Source organism: Xylocopa sonorina, chromosome 16, assembly GCF_050948175.1.
Source record: "Xylocopa sonorina isolate GNS202 chromosome 16, iyXylSono1_principal, whole genome shotgun sequence".
Classification (NCBI taxonomy): Eukaryota; Metazoa; Arthropoda; class Insecta; order Hymenoptera; family Apidae; genus Xylocopa; species Xylocopa sonorina.
In genome coordinates this window covers 3,644,285-3,659,978 of record NC_135208.1, presented here as the reverse complement: position 1 = coordinate 3,659,978, position 15,694 = coordinate 3,644,285, and the positions used below count along the sequence as shown (strand labels likewise).

Genomic DNA, 15,694 nt, shown 5'->3' with positions numbered 1-15,694 from the left:
AATAACAACGAGCTGCCAGAAATCCTGGTTGGATTTTGAATGATGGATATCCCGGTATTTTAATTGTTTTACACGTATTAGTAATTTTATTTCGTTCTAGCTGGAGCGTGCCATAGTGAAAGCAACGATACGTATTTTTGGTTCTGCCTATTAATATTGCATTACGTAACGAAAGGGAAAGAAAATAGAAACAAAGATGGACGAGGTAATATGTAAGCTAACTTTAAAACTACTTGCTGCAAATGCGCATAAAGATTTAATCGATAAATGTAAAGCATTAGACACGGATGAAGAACGTATATTATTTACTCTCAATGTTATGTTAGAATATAATGTAATTCCTCAATCTTCTAGCAGCGAGAAAAGTGCGGAAGAGTCTGAGAGATTAAGAGAACAAGGTAACAAGGTATTTGTTTCAGCGCCGTTAGAAACTGGTACTTGTCTTAAAGCGTTAAAATTATATACCGAAAGTGTAGCTTATGCTCCTTATCCGTCTGAACAACTTGCTTTGGCGTACGCTAATAGATCAGCTGTTTTAATGAAACTACATAAGTATCAATTATGCATCGACGATATAGACAGAGCGTTGGCATTGACGTATCCAGACAATTTACGTGGTAAGCTTTATGTAAGAAAAGTTGAATGTTTAAATGCGCTAAAACGTCCAGATGTAAAAGATGCCGTTAAGGAAGCGCTATGTTGGCTGGAAAAAGTGTCTTTGGACGATGCAAGTAGAAAGAAATTAAGCGATAAACTGAATTCTGCAAAAAGGATTGTATCATCTAATAAAGTACAAGGACAGAATGCTGTGAAACAACCATTACTTCCTCAGATAAAGGCTTGTAACGTCGAAGTCCCTTGTGCGTCTGATGCAGTAGCTGTAACATACAACGAAGAATATGGTAGACACGTCGTGGCTGCCCGTCAAATAAGTCCTGGCGAAGTACTCGCAGTAGAAAAGCCCTACTCGCTCATGTTAAATCCTGAAAATATTCGAACACATTGTTCAAATTGTTTAGAGGTATCCTGGGCTAATATACCTTGTAACTATTGCAGTTATGCTATGTATTGTTCCGAAGAATGTAAAGCCATGGAATGGAAAAAATACCACGATGCAGAATGCGCAGTATTTCCTAGTATGTTGAAGTTGAATTACAGCAAAATCGATTTCTTCAGTTTAAGACTCGCTATTCAAGCTGTACGGGAAGCTACAAGTATGGAAGAATTAAGAGAAGAGTTAAAAGAAGTTGATAGTTGGGACGGTAAGTAACCATTCTGATATTCGTGTAAAGATGTAATAGTATTAATCACACGTGCGCTTGTTTTTTCTAGATCCACGCACAAAAGGTTTTTGTAAAGATGGAATTTTTTACAGCGATAAATATAGAAGTTTATTAGGTCTTGTAACTAATTCTGAAAAACGTTCGGTACAAGATCTGTTTAGAAGATCCCTAGATGCAAGCTTTATTTTATATTTTCTGGCAACGTGTACTAATATGTTTGGAAATCCATTACAGAAAGACTTATCCGTGTTAATGAAAAATGTTGATGCTATATTTGTTGGCGGTCTTATATTAAGATATCAGCAAATGATTCCTAGTAATGTTCATAGTGTATGTAATGTTGTAGATATATTTGTGAGCAAAAGCTGGTTCGAGTCATTTGATAATTGAAGTTTTCTACACAGTTCCATGAAGAACGTGGCTTAGAAACAGTAGAACGTGGTGCCGCAGCAATGCCATTTTTCAGTCTGTTTAATCATAGTTGCAACCCAAATGTGTCTAGGCATTCGAGATCTAAGCATATGGTCATGTATGCGATGTACCCTATTAAGAAAGGGGAACAAGTATATACACATGAGTATATGTATTTAAATAATTATATAAATAGTTTATTATAGTGGAATATTACCGATAAATATTATATTTCCTTTTTCCTTTTTCAAGATATTTGATACTTATGGTCAACATTACGCACTTACACCAAGAGATGAAAGACAAAAGCGACTATTAAAACAGTATTACTTTCAGTGTAATTGTTTACCATGCAGAGAGAACTGGCCACTATACTACAATCTAAAATCGTTTAAAGTAAGTTACTTGATGCAAAAGATTTTTCAGTACAATAATAGAATTATTTATTTCGCAGAATTTAGTCAAAAAGAAGGAGGATAAGAGCAAGATTATGTACGCATTACGGAAATTCCCCAACTATATCGATATTGTGACAGAAGGAAATATATCGGATGAAAATATTGTCAATGACTTGTTGAACATGATTGAAATATTATACGATTTGGTGCCAATGCCTTGCGAAGAAATGAATAATGTTGTGGAAACTTTAAACCGTGTCTATGAGTTGAGTGGAAATCGAGTTGAAATCCTAAAGCTGTAAAGAGCTTTCTTATTTTAGAAAGTAAAGTGAACCAAGAATGCTCTTGCATTCTTTTCAGCCTCTTTTTAAAAGTAAATTAATATATCTTTTTTTATTTCCATTGCGAAAAGTAACTGTACAAGTTTTGAGCTACATTTTTTACAACTGAATGTTATTGTATGACAATGTTTACATATATGTATATATATATGTGGACGTACATTTTAATATTTATATTATAAATATATTTCTTTATTATACAAATACGATCATTCAGACTAATATGTATTCATTATTTATTTAAATATATGTATATCGACTTTTGAGTAATATACATATCGTGTTGTGATTCTATTACGTCTGGCAGATATCCAAAGATTAAAATATCAGTGTAAAAATATAAATGTTATCGATAATAATTTTCAGTGGTTGAAAAATTTGTTGAAATAGTTTCGCTATGAACGTTTTTGCAAACCATGAAAATATATAACAGAAGTATATATTTGAGGTAGCGAATGAAGTAAAATATGCAAGAGAAAAAGTATTAAACATTGAATGTCAATTTTTTAAAGTGTATCCTAAATGTTAGGATTATCTTGCAAGTAGCCAACTGATCATTGGTAATAGTACCATCAATTCGATGGACTGATGCACTCTATTTGAGCTACTTTTTCCTTTCTGATTATATGAATAAGATTCTTCCTGATCATTTAGATATTTAATTCTCCATTCAACGGCAGGATATACAGGACTATGTCTTTTTAAGTATTCTATCAATGCTTCTGAAGTAGTAACACCTGTAAAGAAACGATACGCTGCTATATTGTAACTACTGCTGATACGAGAAATAACGAGATACAATTTATACGTTTGACTGAATGAAAAGTTGTAAGTACCAAGTGACACAGTCTTAAGATTCTTCAACATGGTATATCCATCACCACCGCTTTGCATAAAATCAATTAAAAGAACATTATAAGTTTCATCCTTGTTCAGCCTGCTATATGTTGGAACATTGCAGGATGCGCATAGCACATCTACTGAAACTACCCTTGAATTCTTTGGTTGAGTTAAATCATAGACAACCTGTGTGCATATATTTAAATGGAATAAGGTAATTAAACGTTCGTTGTTAGAATGATTTATAAGATATTTAATCGAATACCTGAAGACCAGAGAATTGCAAGAATGCTCCGAAAAGATTTGCAGTGCTATTCGATTCTAGATTATAAACGCTCCATTCTAATATGGACAGAATCATTTCTCCAGTCATCGACACTTTCAGGATGGCATTGTTAAATGGTAAAACACCGAGAACATCTTCCATGGTGATTTTGTAATCATTGCTCGTCATGATGGAAGTCCTGATACTACCGCTATTCTGGAAAGCTATCGCTGCATCTGTCCATCCGTTTTTGCCTGCGTATTCTCCAACGTTATAATCCACCATGGCATCTGTGATCAAATTGCCTAAATTGCATTCGCTTCGTCTACAAACTTTACTGTCTCCATCGAGAAGAACACGAGTCCTTCCAACTATCGTTTGGCTGATATTATTGATGGGCCCTCTCAGTTCATCCAATACGTCCAAAATGTCTTTTGCCTATTGGAAAACAATGGTAATGTCTTCTTAGAAAATTGTCCAGGGCGATTTGCTACTCGTGTGACAGATTCAACAATAATAATTAATAATAATGTAGCACGAGTAGCGAATCACCGTGTATAGATTTAAAAATATACGAGAATATATATAAACGATACATAAATAATTATTTGGTGCTGTTTAATTAAATTTACTTGAAAATGTGAGAAAGTGCGGCTTGTTCAAATAAAATATATCGTACGTTACTTAAATCTGTTTCTATTTTCTGCCTACTTCCTTTAGTTTATGATACCCTGACGTAAACAGAGGTAGCCTATCAGCTGCTGATAGCTATATGTAATAAAGTGACGTAGACATCTTCCCTCTCTATTTTCTGTCTCATTCTCGCCTGTGACGTCACGCGGAGAAGTTCGCATACCTCCATACACATTCTATATTCCTGTTAATATTTCGCAGTTCCGGCAAATGGCAGCAGATGGCGCGTACCTCGTGTAGTACTATATATATCGCTTTTCAACGACCTCTGTTTGTTTATAATACCCTGGTGTAAACAGAGGCGACCAATCAGCTGCCGATAGCTATATATATAGTGTGACGTAGAGCCCTTCTCTCTCTATCTTCCGTCTCACTCTCGCCTGTGACGTCACGCGGTGAGTTCGCATACCTCCATACACATTCTATATTCCTGTTAAGAAGTCGTTAGTTCCAGGCAATTGCCAGTAGATGGCGTTGTTCCCATCCAATTTTTTAATCCCTAGCTTATCGATGATATTCAAATTTTCTCTTTATTCTCGAGGCGGCAAAGGTCGAACGATAATTACGAGGACGCAAATGATCATTAATTAGAGCTTACTTGTTCGATTTTGCTGTCGACGAGCACTGGATTGCCAACGATGCCGGTGACTTCTCCGTCCCGATCGAAATTGACCGTGAAATTGCCAAGGTACTTCGTGTAAGCGTAAGCCTGCACCACGTAGACCTTTCTTCCGTTCTCCTGCACCACCTCCGTCGGATAGAGACCCTCTGGGATCTCTATATCCGGTTGTTTCCCGTTGTAGAGGAAGGTGTTCGTGTGCCCACCGATCACCAGGTCGATGTCCTCCACTTCCCGAGCGATTTTCTTGTCAACTTCGAAGCCAGAGTGCCCCAGAGCGATCAGTACGTTCACACCTTGTCCCTTTAACTTTCTGGCCTCCCTGCGAACGCTCTCCACCTCGTCCAGGAAGATCACTTCCTCCGTTCTCGAGAGCACCTTGGTCTCTGGCGTCAGGTAGCCGATCACACCGATCCTCACTCCGTTTACGGTGAGAACGGTGCTGTTCAACAGGTTCGTCGCGGCCAGGTTCGGTTGTTTGCTTAGGTCCAGATTGGACGTCACTATGGGGAACGTGGCGTTCTGGATGAAGGGTATCAGACCGTCCACACCGTCGTCGAACTCGTGGTTCCCTAAACTCTGTAATTTTAAAGGAGCAGAGTCGATCGTAACTTGGAGAAGATCGGATCAATTGGAAAGTAGACGTACACTTCTATGATCTCATCTCTGAAGCATCATCTCTGAGGCATCCTTGAATCAAATCAATCTCTAACAACGCCTCGAGCGATAGCTAATCGATCTGTTCTATCAGATAAATTTATGATTGACTTCACCCACCGTGGCATTCGGGGCCAGAAGATTCAAGAACCTTGATACGATCCTCCACTTGTAGATGCTGTACCACGTAGAGCCTTGGTACGTGTCCCCAGCGTTGAGGAACAGGCACGGAACCTGCGATTTCCGGGACTCTCGGATCAAGGTCGCTATTCTGGGGAATCCTCCGTAACATCTGCCCTCATCCGCCTCCTTTTGCGAGCAGACACTCGACAATTTCGATGTCTGCTCGAACCTACAGTCATCAGCGTATGTACGTTACGTTTTTTAGTTGAAAAGTGAAGAATTGCAGAGATCATTACCTCGAATGCATGTCGTTGGTGTGCAAGATTCTAACGGTGAGTCCATCGGCGTTGTTCCGTACAGGATTGCCAAGAGTCGCGTTGGAGAACGCGAGAAGGGCGCAGAGCAGGATCCAAACGGTGGACATTTTGGTGGTGTTCGTCGCACGGTTGTTCGCCAATTTCCCCTTGAAATTGAACGGCTCATGGGTGATTGTGTAACGCGGTGGCATAAATTCAGGAATGTCCAGCGATGAATCAAAAGATCGCGAGTACAGACCGCGCGTAATATCCGATGCAAATTGCTTTAGAAAAAACTATTTACGATCCAGGTGCTCGAAGCGGACGGTGAAGTAATAATTGTCATCCATGACGTGGGCTTAACATAATTTCTCTACGAAACACGCTCGATCGCTGCCAACAAGTGTTTCCAACGGCCTTCGACGTCGTTTCGATAACCAGTTTCGTGCTCAGCGATTATCTATCGCGCGTTAAACCGACGATCGTTGATCGAACCATTTTCCAACTTCTATTTAAGGGTTAGCGAGCGTTCAATTGGTGCATCAATCGTTTAATTGTAAGTTAAAAATATATTATTCGTTCGAAAGGAGAGTCGAACAGAGCCGCGCTTGTTGATCGACAAATGACGTGTGGTTTGAGAAATGACGAGAACCAGCAGAGAATAAAATTGTTCGTTAAATCGGAGTAACAATTAATTTGTCGCGTTAAGAAAAATCGTAACAGTCAGCTGCGTACGGTCACGCATATTTCCATTCTATTTCAATTTGTGTCAACGATTCCTTTTCGTGAGTCAGCGAGAATTCCCAGCGCGTTCAATTCGTACGCGTTGGATGAATGAGATTGCCGCGTGATTTACGAAAAAATCCTCGTGGAAATGAAAGAAAACGGTCGACACATTTTTCTCAGCTGGTTACATAAGGAAGTTTCAGTTGCATTAGAATTGATAAGAATGCGACGTTGAATAACGATCATTATCGCGTCTGTTTTCGACGCGAGGATAATTTTCTACGAGGCGGTTCTCGCAAACTTTGGAACTACCAAATGCATTTCCGTGTTACCGCGTACCAATACGTTTACCGTCGCAGTACCGTTAAATGCAATCCTATCATTGGAATTATCGGTAATTACCAGCGGTGCAACCGTAAGCCAACCGTTCGAAGGTGGTTAAATATTGATATTTCGTCAGTGAACCGTTCGATATTAAAGTTTTGGGAGGCACGCGCGTGCTTGCGCTAATATTTTGCTGACCGCGTAATTTATTGCCAATCGTCTTGGAGGCACAATCGATAATAACCTTCGCGATTGGCCACGATAAAATGAGTCACACGCCATTAGACTAATGATCGCGAGTAACGAAGGGGAGCTTCCGTTCAAGACACTTGCTATTTCTCTTTTCAGAGGATCTGATCGACGATACAGGCGAATTCGGTTAGCTTTATAACCTGTTCCAGTACTCGCGTTCGATTAACGTTCCTCTTTGAAAAAGCGAGAAGGTCACTGCCAAGATGGCAAAGCGTGGAAGATGACCAGGCCAGAGTCGACAGTTTCGAAGATGCGCTCGTTCGAATCGCGATCGTCTCGCGGATTCGCGGACCGATTCGCCCTGCTTAAAAATACCGCGTGCGGCCAATCACTCACCGGTGGATCCTCCGCGACGACGACGGCTGCGGATGTCGACGCCGGTTGCACAACGATCGCGCCGCGTTTTTCTTCAGCCGAGCCGATTTTGCCGAGCGGCCAACCTCGACTGAACCACGGACGAAAAACCCGCGGCACGCCTTCTGGTTTGTCCCCCAATCTGCCCGCGAATCGCTCCTCCGGCACGTGGATTTCTCTTGTCGGACGCGTATTATCGAGCGGCTGCTCGCAGCGAGCTGGCTGATGTTTCTTTTCGAAACGACGGTGCGCCTCGAGGTTCGCCAGTCGACAACACGTGGGGGATTTCGGCGGGTTTCGAACCACCTCGATCGATCGATCCTTCCGTCCTGCCGCCACGAAGGAGTAGGTGGTGCGCGATACCACGTGTAATCGTTTCAATTATTCGCAATCACATTGTAGAAAACGTGCTATCAGCCTTTTCCTATCGTTTAATGGTATTTCCATGTACGAGACGGGTTAAAGAGACGGTCGAGTCGCGTTCGAACGGCGTCGATGTCTGACGGTTGGTAAAAATAAGCGATAGAGAGCGAAATAATAAAGTATAATAAGTACAGGCGAGCGATTATATAAAATGGCTGTGTAACGTGGTTAGTTTTAGCGAAGTCATTCGATGAAAACCAGTCGGCTATTTCGTTGGGATGGAAAATATAAAATCGCTTGAGCGTAATTCGCGCTGCTCGCTTCGCTCGAGATCGACTGCGCTGTTTTGCGAGAACGCGCGGATGGAACGACGCGTTTAAACAATAACAGATGAGCGATTGTCTGCGCGAGAATAAATGATTATATTAAGAAACATACGTTCGGGAATTACTGCGAGAGTGGGTGGCCGATTATGTCACGTTACGTTCAACTTGTACGCTTTGGCAAGCGGGCCGCATTTGGCGCGTCAAAGTTCAATGGCAGTGTCTTCAGGCTGCAGGCTCGTCTGACTGATTAGAATCTTGATTTTATTTCACTTAGGAAGCCGGCTAAATATATCGAAGCGACGGATCACGTTGACGGCGAACATCTCCAACGTGATCCGATCGAAACTGTCTGATAGAACGCGACTTGCATCGCGGTACGCGTATCGCGTAAAAATAGAGCAGCGAAACGAAACAGTGGAGCAAAGTTGGTAAAGAGGCGTGTGTCTATTTGTTTAGTTGCGATTTCGATCGATCATTGTTAGATAGTCACGTTTTATCTCGCCGCGCGTTACAAATCTTCCTCCTCGTCTCTTTCGAGCGATGCATCCGCGGCACAATTATCAGTACACCGATTTCACAATTCCGTTATCGTTAAATTGGGAACAGAGAGAGTGTCTGAGCAATTCCATATTGGAAAACAATGATCGCTTTATCTCTCGACACAAGCGTATCGAATCGTTAATCAAAGTCGACGGATACTGAGAGAATACGAAGCCTCTTCAACTGGTATTCTTCGTCATCCTTTTTTTTTCCCCAAGAATTCAATTTTATTTCTCCTTATGAGGGATCAGAGTGATGGTTTCATCGAGCGGTTTGCTCGGAACTCGAATATAGAATGCTCTTGTCAGTTCGCCAGGACGCTCAGCGTCGTTTGTTGGGTCTGTACCATTTTCGATCCCGTTCGCGAACGCTGAACGTTCGTCGAATTTTAAAGAGGCTCCATTGACGTTGGCTTTGATGGATCGACCATCGACTTTGATAAAGATGGCAGGGGGAATTAGGGTGCTCGATGTATAGGACCAGCGACTGTTCTTACGTTTGATTATATTTAGACGGATGGTATGGTCGAGGCGTAATAAAATTACAATAGCGACGCGGATGAGCACAAGTTTGAGCGGGAGTGATACCGTAGACGGTCGTAAAACGCGCTCAAAATTACTGTTCCTAATAAAAGCGGCTCGTAAAGAGCTTTGTATTCGCAAGTTGATGTGCTTACGTGTGCACACGTGTAAAAATGGTACTCGAAAACGTAAACGTTCCGCCTATTCAGAAATACGTGCGTACGTTTGTTCGTTTTTATCGCAATCCTGACGGCTCGCTCTGTCATTTTTTTCAAACGAGCGATGCAGTATCGAATCGCTTGGAAATCGCGAGGAAACCTTGCGTCATTTCGATTACTATTTTCCGTACGTGGTTAAAGACTGTTCCGCTGGACGATTCGCTGAAACGTTTCCGCCGAATCGCTTCTATTTTCTATCCGCCATTAGCTATTCCGTGTTGTCTGGCGCGCAAAAATCGCGCGAAGGTGGACAAGTTACTTACGTGCACTCGATATAGCCTATATTATCATCTGACAACCAGTTCACGTGCTGGAAAAACCTGCGCGTAGGTGTATTTCAAACTAGTTTTTCAACGACTGTCTATTCTGCGTACCCGGTAATGAATTATGCAATGCGAGAACTAGGAATCGGAGCTCTATTTTCCTGTTAATTTCTATAAATACCACTGGTGAACTTATTCGATCAGGTGGGTCTCCAACGAATTCGACATTACTTCGGAATGGCTGGTTGCATCGAAACGAACAAGTTCGAGAACTCACTTTGATCCGCGAGGGTGGCCTCGGTCAAACGAATCCCGATGGCGGCACTCCACTTTTCCAATTCGAGAGACACGCCACGTTCGAGGGCTAAGCGCGGACTGAGCCAACTGGAAAGGTTCCCCAAGGCCGATTCCTTTTATCCGAAATTATTCTTGCCCTTCGACGTTTCCTTTCGAACGCGCTCGTCCATCCGGGTATTCCCCCTTCCTTGCCATCGTCTGGCTGGTCCCTCGTTAACGAAGCATTTTTAAAGTCCTTCGCTCTAAACTGCGATCAAACGATGCAGGATTGCGCAATCGGTCGTTTCAAACGAGTTATCTTTCACGTATTCTTTGGAGGTGTCTCTTCCTCCGATTACAATTTCTGAACTACTCTCAGCGCTCCATTGGCTTAATTTTCGGACAAAATGTGTTATCTAGAAGACACTCATGTAGATACGTGCGTACATATCGGGTACACGTGTATTCAATGCTCGGTTGATCATTAGATAAGCAGCAAGCTCGTCCATAATCATCACTAAATGGTATCGTGAAACGCGTACAACTGAAGAACCTTGTACGAAAACGCGAGTATCACGAAACACGTATTACTAAAGAGCCTTGTACGAATACGCAAGATTTTATGATAACAGTTTTCGCAGCATCAGAAGGCAAACAGCGCGATACCATCAGCCTGTTTACGAGATATAATTGAGACACGCGATACAAGTCGATTAATTGCATTTATTAATTCACCTTGAATAGGAAAAAGGAACGTCATGTTTCTAGTTTATCGTATCGAATGGTACGACGAAGTTTCATCGCTCGAGACGAACGAAGTTTCCATATAAATTTTTCCTCGTTTCGGAGCTGTTGTCGAAAAAACGCGATTCTCTCTGTTTGCACGATCTTTATTGCACTGGTTGCGCAGGTATTTAGAACGAGTGTGGCCTTTAATCTGACGGATTTATCTGGTCGTGGAAGGAACGAGCGGCGAAATACTTTCCAGCGGACAGTTTTTGACTGGCGTTCACGAGCGACAGTTCCGTTACGTGTCTGATTTCTGATCGATCACGGGTGATAAATAGCATTTATTATAGATCGCGAGGTTCCTATTGTAGGCGAGCACAGATACGAATCACCTCGTGAGTGTGTTACGATTTTGAAACGGATTTCTGATTCATTCGAGGCCCAAGTTTAATCAACACTTCTGTATCGTCTACTTTCTTCTTTGTGTCGGGGGAATTAGAGCAGCATTTTCTTTCCCGAGGCATTCGCAAAAAGCACACAATCGAGGCTGTTACGTGCAACGCACGTGACTAACGATAAGTGAAATCACGATGTAAATTTCTCTTTCTCGGAGTCCTTGGCCAAAGTATTCCTCGTGGAATTGTTTATTCCAATAAATTCACCGCGGATCGACGATGTATCTCTGTCCGCGCAGATCGAAATTGAACTTGTTTATTCGCCTGCATCGTCTTCCATTACCGTCGACGTTTAGATAACTTCCGTTTGTGACGTTATGGCCGCTTGGAATACCTGCTGGAGGCTTCATCTCGAAATGATGGTATTAACGAATTTCTGTTCCTGTTGTAGGGACACGTTCCTCGAGAGGGGGCTACGGGGACCAAGCGAACGTGCCGTGGAAGATTGGAGGGAAAGATTGATTCCAGGATGCTCTGGTTTTTACTGCTGCCGTCCTTGTTCCAACTGTCACGCGGATTTACCCGGGTAGAACCGCATTACTCGACAGACTCGGATTTATTCGAGTTGTCCGTGATACACTTAAACGATTTCCACGCGAGGTATGCCAGCTAGTCGAATTTTTAATGAAGGTCAAGGAAATCGGTCGATCGCAAGGTCTACCTGATAATTGTCGCTAACGACAGCGTGCTCGTTCGATGCTCCATTTACGACGATTAGTACGATTATCGCTCGGTTTTATTCGCATAGGTGCAACAGTTAATTAATATTGTTCCCTCATCAATGTTTTGAATCGTGAAAGGGGATAAATCAGTCGGTTGTACAATCGACGATGGTCGAACAATCGAATCGAGGCTTTATAAGCGAAGCGTGTCTCGGTCGATTCCATCGTCTGTCCAAGTGAAATCTCTGGGTCAAGGATGAGATGATTCGTGACTGTTTTTCAGTCTGAACGGGTTAACGATGAGAATTGATCAACGCGGACACCCGTTGGAACCGAATCAATTTAAAAGCAAATCGCGTTTGTCATTAGCATTAACTGTTAATAATCACCGCTACGCTCTTTCTGAAGGTCCACGTTTCTTAGCGAATCCAATTTTCGTGGATGCGAACACGAGCGTGGATTCTCGAGATTCTTTCGTTTAGCTGGTAAAACGGTTTTAGGTTCGAGCAAACGGGACCCCGTTCAGGAATGTGTCGCAAGGGGGAGGAAAAGGATTGCGTAGGTGGAATAGCGAGGGTTTCGACGGCGGTGAATCGATTAATCGAGGAAAGGCCGAATCCAATTTTCCTGAACGCCGGGGACCATTTCCAGGGGACGCTTTGGTACAATGTTCATCGCTGGAACGTGACCGCGACGTTCATGAACATGCTGCCCCACGATGTCATGGTAAAGGAAAATAATTCTCCTCGCTTAATTGGGCCAAACGAGTTAACGATCAATTATTCGAACACGTCCTCGTTATTCGAGCGGATCAAGCCGAGCGTGACGTCTTCAAATTTCACGATGAAAGTAGACGAAACGCGTCATGGTCGCCATCACGTAATTATCTGTTAATTAAATCGAGGCGGGGCGATTTCACTGGATCAATAACGGCGATGGAAAAATCACGAGAAGATCAACCATCCGCCTGAAATTATACTCTTACTTATTTTGTGTCCCATTCGAGCTTTCTTTTTACCAGACTTTGAAAGTATTAAATAGTAATTAATTCGACCTTTCTTAGACGATAGGAAATCACGAGTTTGACAACGACGTCGATGGAGTGGTTAATTTCTTAAAAATGGTCAAGGCACCCGTGGTGGTGACCAACATCGACGCCAGCGAGGAACCAACTATGCAGGTTTGGATCCTCTGATTTGCTGTAATTAAGATTTTCGTTCGTTTTAACGAGCGTCGATGATGTTTAGGGCTTGTACGAGAACAGCACGGTCATCGAGAGGAACGGCACGAAGATTGGAGTAATTGGGGTGATTCTGTCGACCACAAACGTTGGTACAAGTTGAACTTTGTCCCCGACCAATTGCCAAAGTCGCTTTTTCGAGTCTCCGCCGAGTATTTATCTAAATCTCCGTCGACGTGATCGAGCAAACCTCCAGGAATGCGAGAACGAAGAAATTTTTACACGGATGATTCAGTCCTCGTGTAATGCATTAAAAACGACCATTTACTGCCGGATCTCACCGCGGTTTCCTCCTCGCGTCAACCAGGAACACAAGATTACGAAAGATTTCGCCGCATTATAGTTTAATTATTGGTGGGATTAAACGGGTCCCAAGCAGCACGGAAATAATTGCGCGAGCCTGATAACGGGGGACGATTACGGAGACGGAGGTTTAACCGGAAGAGTGACTCGGCGTTTCTCCTCTGGACCTTAATTGAAACTTACAAATTGCCAGACAATTTCCAGAACCGGGAGACTAAAGTTTCTGGACGAGGTGGAAACGGTGAATGACGAGGCGCGGAGATTGAAGTCCCGTGGGATCGACATTATTATTGTTTTAAGCCACTGCGGATTGGACGTGGACAGAATAATGGCCGCCAAGTGTCCTCTGATCGACCTGATCGTCGGAGGACACTCTCATACGTTTTTATACACGGGTATTTAAACGCGTAACATCTTTTTATATCCAGAAAAAAGTGAGAAACGAAGGATAGAGGAAACGCCTCTTCGTTATTTTTTAGGACCACCACCGTTCATAGACCAACCGGAAGACAAATACCCTGTAGTAGTGATACAAGAGAAGACCAACAGAAAAGTGCCTATCGTCCAAGCAGCAGCGTTCACTAAGTTCGTAATTATTTTTTAATTATTCTTCTCAAAATCGAAAATGTCGTTTCTTCATTCACATCAGATATCTGGGAAACCTGACGGTGCGGTTCGACAAGGAGGGTGAGGTGATCGACTGGGAGGGGAATCCGATTCTTCTCGATCACTCGATCGAGCAAGGTGAAACTATTCAATAAAAACCATGAATGAGAATAATTTTCGACTGTCTGCTTGTCAAAGAAATGAATTGGATAATTGCCACTAGATCCTGTAATGGTAAAAGCCTTGGAGCCATGGAAAATAAGCGTGGACGAGAAGGCATCGTCCATAATCGCTCGATCGAGGGTTTATCTGGATAACCAGTGTCACAAAAAGGAGTGCAATCTTGGAAATCTAATCGCAGATGCAATGGTGGATTCTGTACGCAGGAAATATTTCATTTCTTCATTCACACTCGTCGATAACTTGTTTTATGTTACATCGAATGGTTGTAGTACGTAGAAAAGGCAGAAGACGAGAGATTTTGGACGTACGCTGCTGTGGGTGTCATAAATCCTGGAGGAGTTCGTGCTCCCATCGATGCTTTGGGTCAGAACGTAACTTACGCCGATTTGGTGATGGCTCAACCCTTCGAGAACACTTGGGACATCCTTGAATTGAAGGGCAGCTGCATCGTGCAGGTATTTATGCCAAAATACTTTACGAATTTTGGCAAAAGAGTCGACAACAGTGCTATTCAGCTGTACATTACTTTTTAACGCGATGGATTCGTACGTAAAGGCAAGCGCAACATTTTTTGGCTCCTAGCGGAGGGCGACCGTTGGTGCGGCTGTGTCGCGCGGGTTGCCGTTCGCCAGGCGTCGCGGTTTCACTCGACTCTCGACTCGTAATTGATTGCTGGTAGCAAATGCTTTCTAAATTTCATAATCCGTCTTGTGTACACAATTTTATCGTTCCAGATCCTGGAAATGAATGGTATTTTAATATGGTCGGGATTAAAAGTGACGTACAAGACAAACGATAATATCAGAACGGTGATAGACGTTAAGATAAGGTATCTAACAATTTTTATATCGAGGGAACAATTTAAATGAACGGTTAGATAAGGTTTTTACGCTTTTCTAGATGTCGAGCTTGCAAAGTACCGAGATACGTGGATTTAAAAAGGGACGAATGGTACAGAATAGTCGTCCCAACTTTTCTGATCGGCGCTGGCGACGGATTCGTTCCATTTGCGACTTGTGGACGAAATCACGAAGTGGGATACTTGGATTTGGAACTGCTGAGCAAATATATGAAAAAGATCAGTCCGATAACGACCGGGCAAAATCGTCGAGTCATTTTCCTAGGCGACACCGATAAACGCTAATTTTATTCCAAATCAATACGCGAGAGATAATTGTGTAGCTACAACGCTTCGTTGTATATTCTTTAACAAGCTGGTATCATTACTGCGATATTTTCTCTGTTTTTGTTTTGTCCGTATGATAAAAAGTGTGAGCAATTTTCGAGATCTTTGGAAGAAGATGTGATGATCCATCGATCGATGCCCGCGAGGTCGAAGGAAGCTTTCGAAGGCAGCTTTCTCGGAAGCATCGCCAGTGAAAATCTCGCGTGATATCGTCGTGGAAACAGGAAACGCTTGGCCGCTT

At 42.6% G+C, this 15,694-nt stretch overlaps 3 protein-coding genes across 4 annotated transcripts in view; 2 read left to right on the top strand and 1 right to left on the bottom strand.

Moving 5' to 3' along the window:
- The first annotated feature begins 196 nt into the window (after window positions 1-196).
- Window positions 197-2,530, top strand: LOC143430981 (protein-lysine N-methyltransferase SMYD4). The gene is made up of 5 exons (XM_076907464.1): window positions 197-1,262; window positions 1,333-1,613; window positions 1,688-1,846; window positions 1,947-2,090; window positions 2,149-2,530. Exons 1-5 carry the CDS (start codon window positions 197-199, stop codon window positions 2,392-2,394), a joined length of 1,896 nt encoding a protein of 631 aa, XP_076763579.1. The 3' UTR covers window positions 2,395-2,530.
- LOC143430982 (protein 5NUC) overlaps window positions 2,467-15,694 on the bottom strand; it is a 139,146-nt gene continuing 125,918 nt past the window's right edge. The window contains exons 2-7 of one of the 2 annotated variants that reach the window (XM_076907465.1): window positions 5,927-6,058; window positions 5,628-5,859; window positions 4,830-5,429; window positions 3,539-3,976; window positions 3,270-3,459; window positions 2,467-3,170 (exon numbers count right to left, since the gene is read on the bottom strand). In XM_076907465.1, coding sequence (XP_076763580.1) covers window positions 2,965-3,170; window positions 3,270-3,459; window positions 3,539-3,976; window positions 4,830-5,429; window positions 5,628-5,859; window positions 5,927-6,054 — 1,794 coding nt within the window. In that variant the 5' untranslated portion in view covers window positions 6,055-6,058 and the 3' untranslated portion in view covers window positions 2,467-2,964. The remainder of the gene's footprint in view (window positions 3,171-3,269; window positions 3,460-3,538; window positions 3,977-4,829; window positions 5,430-5,627; window positions 5,860-5,926; window positions 6,059-15,694) is intronic. The other variant, XM_076907466.1, reaches the window with a different exon arrangement.
- On the top strand, window positions 11,738-15,448 carry LOC143431057 (apyrase). The gene is made up of 11 exons (XM_076907560.1): window positions 11,738-11,873; window positions 12,436-12,661; window positions 12,999-13,115; window positions 13,183-13,263; window positions 13,672-13,873; window positions 13,958-14,063; window positions 14,128-14,222; window positions 14,308-14,462; window positions 14,537-14,722; window positions 15,002-15,096; window positions 15,168-15,448. The coding sequence occupies exons 1-11, from the start codon at window positions 11,743-11,745 to the stop codon at window positions 15,409-15,411; spliced, it is 1,638 nt and encodes a 545-aa protein (XP_076763675.1). The 5' UTR covers window positions 11,738-11,742; the 3' UTR covers window positions 15,412-15,448.